At 35.0% G+C, this 8,958-nt stretch overlaps 1 protein-coding gene across 1 annotated transcript; it reads left to right on the forward strand.

Moving 5' to 3' along the window:
• Nucleotides 1–5,977: 5,977 nt before the first annotated feature.
• Nucleotides 5,978–8,500, forward strand: LOC104590190 (annexin-like protein RJ4). Its single transcript, NM_001302851.1, is given in 6 exon segments — nucleotides 5,978–6,111; nucleotides 6,942–7,087; nucleotides 7,179–7,397; nucleotides 7,495–7,707; nucleotides 7,821–7,910; nucleotides 8,011–8,500. Coding segments are annotated over 6 exon segments (948 nt in total). The 5' UTR covers nucleotides 5,978–6,038; the 3' UTR covers nucleotides 8,218–8,500.
• The last annotated feature ends 458 nt before the right edge of the window (nucleotides 8,501–8,958 follow it).

Consider the following 8,958-nt stretch of genomic DNA (forward strand, 5'->3'; position numbering starts at 1 on the left):
AAAGAGAAAATCATAATTAAGTAATGGTATCAGCATGTCAATTTGTTTCTGCTAATAATGGTGCTGGGCCAAAATCACTTAATCAAATAATATAATATGAAGGTAGAAGCTTTTGTTTGAAAAAAAGGTAAAAACTAAATGTAGAGTGTAAAATCGGTCGTGATGGGTTGGATACAAAATAATATAAATAGGTTCAGTTTGGAAAGATTATAAGTACAAATATATACATTAATATATTCATACATCAATGTTTTTGAACTGTCGTTGATCCGGACAGTCAAATTATTCGGTTCGGAAATCGTTCAAGCAATCGGTTTCATTTCACCTTTGACCTAATCTTGAGTAAAAAATCGTTGACTTAGTCAGAAAATTACTGACCCGGGTGGTCAAACTGTTAATTCATTTGACCCGAACAGTGGTTCGCGGTTTAAGAAATTGTAGAGAGGGGAGAAACTCTTACTCTTTGAGTCTGAGATCTGATATCGAGAGAGAAGAAGAAGAAGTTGCAGAAATCTCTGAGAAATCAGATCTGAGATCTAAGAAAAAATGAAAATCAATATAAGATATGAGATCCGAGAACTCATATATCAGATCTCAGATCTGTCATCCATGCTGATACCACTGTTACCATCTCATCGTTGTCGTCGCCGTCGCCGGTGAACACCAAATGATTCTCCTCCCCTTCCTTCTTCTTCCCTCTTTCCCTCTTTCTTTCCTTCCTTTTCTTTCTCCCCTTTTCCTTATTTTTCCTTTCTCCTTCCTATCTTTCTTTCCTTCTTTTCTTCTTTTTCAGTCGACAAAAACTCTTTCATCCACCTCTCTTTTCTTATATATATAAATATATAACTACTTGTGTTTGCCCTAATGCAAACTGTTTGAATCGTTCAACCCAAATGGTCGAACCGCTGACCCAAAAACTGATAGCCAAACGGTTCCATTTTCGGATCAGTTTTTTAAAACCTTGGCATACATATAAAATAATATAAAATACAAGGTTTTACATTCTATTTATTCCTCCCAAATTGAACCTATTAAGTTGTATAATAAACAAATTCAGGACTTAAATTTAGGCTATGTTTGATTTGAAGGAAAATGCAAGGAAGGGAAAGATAAAGAAACCTTTACAAACCTTATATGGGTTTCCCTCTCTCTCTTCCTTTCCTTCAAACCAAAGGTATCACGTCAGTTGTACTGATTTTCTCGTTTGGAAACAAATTTTAATTTATGGCCTATAGGTTATTATAATAAAGCTTGCATGAAGCAATCAATCGCTTCCTTTCTCTATCGAGTATAATTTTAGTGCTAATTACTACTGTCACCCTGGCTCTCACTGATTGATGAACATGCTGGGCCATAATTCCTGCATCCGCTATAATAGAAATACAGATACTAGTCTCTGAGCTCCTTAAAGAATGTCATTTTTGTGCACAGGAATGCTTTACGTGGAGATGGCTTCTCGGAAATAACATGGATAAATGTAAATAAGATTGTTCCTTTTTTTTTTTTTTTAATCTGAAGTGTTTCCTGGCGAAGAGATCTCTGAAGAAGATATGATCATCCCAGCACGTCTTCATTGAAATCGTTGTAATAAGAGCATTGATTGTTACAGCATGTTTGACTTTAAATCTCTGTAAAAAAATCTCCAATGATTCACAAAGAAACAAAATGGAAAAACAAACAAATACAAAAAAAAAAAAAAGATTTGAACGGATTGCTCTAGGGAGAAACAAAACAGAGAGGTGGGGAGAAAAGAACAAACAAAGAGAGATGGAAAGAACAACAAAGAGAGGAAGAAGAGAGAAACATAACAGAAAAACCCAAAGTGAGACCAAGAAGAAGAAAAACTGCCAGAACTGCAAAAGTGAAGAATGAAGGGAGAGGGAAAGAGGAAGAGAGGAAAGGGGAGCGAGAGAAAAAGAGGAACACGTGATCACATCCTTAGTACTACTCAAACTTACGTGAAGTGGTTTTAAAGCCATGCTTGTTTGTGATGCAATTTCATTAGCTTTGGCTCCATTTGGTTTAGTGTAATTTCATCTGTTATAAAATAGAAAATTTCATTTTAAAATCTATAACCAAGAATCGATGGACACAAAATATATTGAATAAGAATTAGGGCCGTAGTTGGATCGGATTCAGATGGGATCTAGCTACATTCACATCCAATCCGATTATCAATACTTTAGAATATCAGATTCAGATTTAATCTGATAATTATTAATTAGGTCAAATAAGATTAAATACACATATGATGATTAATTTTTTAAGTACACATATGACGATTATTAATCAAATGCAAATTATAACTTTCAAATACACAATAAATCAGATTTGGAGTCCAACTGCATTTAACTATGGATCCCCTTTTGCTCCACAATAATGGGTTCAGATCACCTACTAACACACAACACATGGTGATAGGGGTGTTCATTGTTTGGTTCAAATCGGAAAACTGAATTGAATCAAATTGAATTTGCGATTTGGCGATTTGGTTTGGTCTGCACCTGAAAATGGTTTGATTCGGTTTCAGGTTTTGTTAAATTGCGGTTTATGGTTTCGGTTTGATTTTATTGATTTTATAGACCTAACCAAACTATAAATCATAAACCATAAACCGAATATATATATTAACCAGATATATAAAATTATAAATATATAATAAATTCTTTTATTTTATAATAAAATAAAAGTTTTAAGTTTTAATTTTTAGGGGTGTTATTTAGGCTTTCTAATTGGGCAAAGTTTAATAGAATCAAAGAATGGTCCAAAATTCCTCAAACTGTATTAAAAACCATGGTCTAATTTGGTTTTCATGCCAAAATGGTTTGGTTTGATTTTAGAAATTTTCAAACCATAATTTATTAGTTTGGTCTAAGATCTTTTCTAACACATCAAACTGGATTATAAACACCCTTAACAACTGTGCATTTGGAACATCTCCCATGAATGAAAAGAAACATGTTCCCAATATGCGGTTGTAGTGATCGGGACATTATTGAGAGAGTTTTATTGGCAGAGATACCTGTTCCACAACAACATCGACACGCTGAATTACTGGTTATTTCACTATTTTGAAAACTGGATCGGACAGTCAAACTGTTTGACCCGAGACTAGTCATCTTTTCAGGTTTGGTTTTAGATTGGACCACTTCTTTGAAAAAAAACATTGAACTGGTTAAAAAACTACTGACCCAAACGATAAAACCATTAAACCATTCAACCCAAACAACAATTTACTGTTTTAATAAAATTTTATTTAAGATTATTAATAGGAAAAAAAAAGGAGATTGAGAAATGGGGGAGGGACTAAAACGATCTCACTCAAATCTAAGAGAGAGAGAGACAAGATCTCATAAGTTAGATAGAGATTAGAGAAAGAGTCATTGGCATCGTTCGTAGCCTCTCGTTCATCCTCCTTCCTTCTTTCATTTTCTTTTATTTCTTGTTTTTTTCGGCCGATAGCTATCTATCTTTCTTTTCTCATATAAATAGAGAAAATGGTTTTCAAAACCAAACCGAACGGTCGAACCGGTAGCCAGTTCCCAATTTTCCCAAAACCGAATTTTCTCCAAAATCAATGGTTATTCTTACCCTTTTTTTTATACGGGTGATGGGGGACCACGGCATAGAAGAACCGTCCAAAGTCCAAACAATAAACAAGATCATGGCCTGGATGGTCCGTCCGATTGGTCCCTTCAACGCTCTGGGGAGGTGGTGGGCCCTTCCCCTTCTACTCACCTGTCAGAGCTCAGCACCGCCAACCCACGTTGAAAATCTAGAACTTTGAAACTGCCAGAATGTAAGTGGTGGGCCCATCAAACCATGTTTGTTTCAAATTGAACACGTAATGCCACGTATCCCTTACATGTCAGGCTTCACGTCAATCCTGCGGTCCAGCATTCTCCTGGTACTGATTAGATTCCACATAATGGGCCCGTCATGTCATGATGGTGTAACATTTCTTATTTGTCGTATTACCTTAAAGCCTGAGACGCTCACGGGCCGCGGCATTCTTGATTTTAACGTGTTAATCTTTTGGGGCAGTTCACCAACCGCATGATGCCAATTTCTCCCGTGGGTCCTATCACTTTCTTTTTGTTAAGTCGTACAACTGATCACAGCCGTCCAATTTTGGAGTAGTTCACCAAAAAGTAAGCAATTTAATTAACTATTTTTTTGGCAACTTATTTAACTACTAACCCGGTTCGATCACCAAAATTACATTGGCTTACATAGTGATGCAAACGGATCGAATCGAATCGGATGCAGGCATATCCGAATTCATTTAGATAGGAATTCCAATCGAATTTTATCCATCTCATGTAATTGCAATAAGATAATAAGATATTGAATTGTATAAATAAGATAAATTAAAAATGATCAAAATGTCATATACTATTAAAATGAATTAAAAATGATTTTATATTATATTTTATGTACAAAATTGCATGAAATTTAAAGCAACCTCAATTATAAATTATTTGAATTCGGGTCATTTTTAGGACCGAATTCGAATTCAAATTTGGACAACCAAATAACATTAACAGCCCTAGGGTTAGGGATGGCAATGTGAAGGGTTATTTTAGATCATCTTCACCTTCCTAAACCTCCATTGTCAAACTTCTATCGAAGATGCGGATTGAGTCCAGCTACTCGTTACCATTGAGGTTGAGAAAAATTATTAGTATGTATTGTTGCGTTGTGCCCAAAAAAAAAAAAAAAAAAAAACTTCTAACACATACCCTCCCCAAATCTCAAGGATAAGAATTCAAACCAATGTTTTAAAAAACGATTCAGAATCATAACCGTTTTAGTATGTATTTGATTTTATTGGTATTTATTGAAAAAATGCCGCTATATCAACGCTATATGACATTGACATTTATTGTATATGAAGTAAAATAAAATAATTGTTTGGTTTCACCATTTATCAAATGAATGATAAAAAACTGAAACGTTTTGAAATTTGTGCATGTGGTATTTGGAGAAATGCCAAATTTTTGTTTCCCTCAATGCCCTAGTATTTCCTGAAATCAAATGCTAAAACATTTAGAGTAAAAATAGGAAACATTTAAAGAAAAAAAAAACATTTAAAGTGAAAAGGCACAAATAAACGGCCACCCATAAATGAAACCAAACACATACTTAGTCATCGATTTCTAGGTTAATCGTTTGATTGCCTGATTCGAATAGACAGCCTGTTCTGATGAAAAAATTTAAAAATAATTAAAAGTTAAAGAAAATATTATAAATCATTAAATTGGTCAAACAAGTCAATAATTCAACTGTCCAATTCAATAGGTTATTGACCGATTCAATAATTTTTAGTCAAAGACCGAGTTTAGAATAAAACGGAACCGATTGTCTGAACAATTCATAAACTGAATGGTCCAACTGTTCGAATCAACAACAGTTAAAAAACCATGATTCAAACCCCATTTACATATTAAGAATGTATAACCTTCCCCATTTAACAAAGCCACCCTATTGGAATGGGTATGATCTACACCCACCCGGTAATGTGGAAATTGGCATCCCTACCTAGGATTAATGATTTTCGGTTCGACCCGTGACTCAATTAGTATGATGATCATGCAAACTGACCAGTGCTTCTTTAACCCGACAAATCATATTGTCCGGATATAGGACCCGACCAAATTGTTGGAGTATCCGGGTATAATGGTAAGAGATTACAAAATAGGAATGCTCCATTATAACTTGCCTTATACAATGAGGGTAGTTTTGTCATGTAGAAGGAAAATTTTACTCATTATTTTATGTATGTGCGCTTGCTTTATCGAAACCAGACTGTCCCAGCACAAAAATCCTCGGCAAAATTAGAAAAAAGTGGGCAAAGAAATGGACAAATTGCATGCTTTATTTCAATTGATTGAATACTAAAAACGTCAAAGAAACAGAGTACCGAGAGTGGGTGTTTGGATTATAAAAGGAAGAGCAGTCGAAGGAGACTTACTTGTGTGCAGGCTGTAGAGTGTAGAAGAGAGAAACAGTAAGGGGTTTTAAGTGATTGCTCAACAATGGCTACCATCATAGTCCCTGATCACACTTCTCCTGTTGAAGATGCAGAGAACCTCAGAAAGGCTTGCGAGGGTAATCTAGTTGATTTGATTTAATTCTTTGCATTTCTATCTCCTTTTTTATATTTTTCTTCTCTGTTGACTGTTTATTATTCATGAATTTAAACGCACATGGGTTCATATATTTTGCCACCTTGTTCGTAACACTGGTAGTTCCATTGGAAAGATCAGTCTTTTAGTTTCATTTTGATCTTCTTCATTTGTTCTCCTTTGTAAATGTCTGTTTTTTGTTTTTTTTTGATAGATAAATAAACCTTTGTAAATGTGTTTGAATATGTGTTTTGATGTATAGATTTCGTGATCAACCAGAAATTGGTCAAGGTAAAATTCACAACATTGGTAGTTCCAGACTCCCAGGCCATCGAAAAGATCAGACCTTTTACTTTCATTATGATCTTCTTGCTATTTTTTTCCTCTTGGTAGATAAACAACCCGATACTGTTAGTTCAAGTGAAAAGATCAGTTTTTTTTTTTTTTTTTACTTTCATTTTGATCTTCTTGTTTTTTCCTTTGTAAATTTTTGGGTTTATTTGATAGATAAGAAGCAAACCTTTGTAAATGTGCTTGAGTATGTGTTTTGAAAAAGGATTTGGTGATCAACAAAATATTAAGATTTACAATATTGTCGGATTGGTTTACTTCAATTTCTGAATCAAACAACTTAACTTGTGATGGTAAGACCAATAAAATCTACTCAAAATTTCCATTTGTAAGTTTTCCCCTATTGCAGATTTATAGAAAATTTGAAATTTGAAATTGTTTAACAATGGTCATTTTAAGTGTTACATAGCCATTAGTTTCAAGTTCCTCACACAAAAGTTTCATTCTTTTGGGACTTGTTAGGATGGGGGACCAATGAGAATACCATTGTTTCAATACTCGGGCATAGAAATGCAGTTCAAAGGAAACAAATCAGGCAGGCTTATGAGGAGATTTATCAAGAAGATCTAATTAAGCGACTTGAATCCGAACTCAAAGGGGAATTTGAGGTTTATTTTAGACACTTTCAGTATGCAATGTTTGATTCATATGTTCTTCTCAATAAGAATGAAATGACCAACTTAATTTACATGATTGTAGAAAGCTGTATATCGCTGGATACTAGATCCTGCAGACAGAGATGCAATCTTGGCTCATGTAGCTGCTAGAAATGCAAAGTCTGACAATCGGACGATCATTGAAATTGCTTGCATTCGATCTCCCGAGGAACTCTTGGCGGCGAAACGGGCCTACCATTTCCGCTACAAGCATTCTCTGGAGGAAGATGTCGCCTCTCGTACTACAGGCGACTTCCGTAAGGCAATGCACTTGACATGGCAATGATGCTGTTTACAGATTAGAATTGCTTGTCTGAAATTCCTAATGCTTGCATTTTGGGTGGTGGTTTGTGTTACAGCTTCTAGTTGCCTTAGTGAGCACTTACAGGTATGATGGTGATGAGGTAGATGTGAGCCTAGCTGGATCAGAAGCCAAAATTCTTCATAATATGATTGAAGGGAAATCCTTTAACCATGAAGAGGTAATCAGAATCTTAAGCACAAGGAGCAAGGCACAGCTCAATGCAACCTTCAACCGCTACAAGGACACACATGGAGCTTCCATTACCAAGGTGATTGTCTGATTGATGTGAATCTAAAACTCTTTGATGAGAAAGCCAAGTATGTTGCATTGTAGTGGGAAATTATTTGATCTCATGTGATCACATCTTATTTCTGTTTGCAGAGTTTATCAGGTAATCCTGCTGATGAGTTCTCTGAGGCACTATGTATAGCTATCCAATGCATCAGATCACCTCAAAAGTACTTTGAAAAGGTGAGATGTTGTAAAAAAAGATATAATGGCTTTATGCTTGAATGCTTGCATACCTAGACTTAGAATTCTCATGGGATTTTTGGTGTGTTGCATTCATCAGGTTCTGCGTAATGCAATTAATAAGGTAGGAACTGATGAAGATGCAATTACGCGTGTGATTGTAACACGTGCAGAGAAGGACTTGAAGGACATCAAGGATTTATATCACAAGAGAAACAATGCATCTCTTGAGCATGCAATCAGCAAGGATACTTCAGGCGACTACAAAATTTTCCTCCTTACTTTACTGGGGTGCGAAGAGCTGTAACTCTGTTGTCCAAATGTGTGGAAAAAATTGTTAAATCTGGATTCTGTGGTTTGAGAATTGGTGTCTGGTTTGTGGGGTTTAGTTTCTAGGCTACTGGGAAAGCATTTTGCTTTCTGGGTTGTTAAATGGTAACGAGTGCTGAACTTTGGTGTGCAAATAATCCTATGATTTCCATTACTCCTGCTCTGTTTCTTCCCTAGTTTCTGAGTGTCTTAGATCAGAATCTTGCTTGATGTTTACCGGTTGGAACTCAGCTTTCTAAGAAATTTTTATGATGTTGATGTCATTTAGTTTGGCTGTTCTAGTATTTATCTTAGGTATTCATATTCTATTATGACCCTAATTAATTTTAGATTAATATATTAATAAGAATGCACATCATACATACCTCAAATTTGAGATTATAATGCCACATTGCTTTCTTTTTTGGTAATTGCCATATTATATTTTAAGCATAGAAAAATTAATCAAGAATTAAACATCCCTTTGAACATTCCCTTTATTATTCCCATGCTCTTTATATCATGCACAAGTCTCAAGCAATGGGGAAACAAAATCAAAATGTGGGTCACCACCTCTCATCATTATGTGGTGTTTCTTTGCTTGGAAACAGTATGCAGGGAAATCAAGATGTACAAGTAATGGTTATACTTTGGATATATCCTCATATCCCTTAAACAACAAAAGTTTTATCTTTTCAAACGAGCACATATTTTGGATAGTGAAAGGAAATATGACAAA

Source organism: Nelumbo nucifera, chromosome 2, assembly GCF_055504915.1.
Source record: "Nelumbo nucifera cultivar China Antique chromosome 2, China Antique-T2T, whole genome shotgun sequence".
NCBI classification, from domain to species: Eukaryota; Viridiplantae; Streptophyta; class Magnoliopsida; order Proteales; family Nelumbonaceae; genus Nelumbo; species Nelumbo nucifera.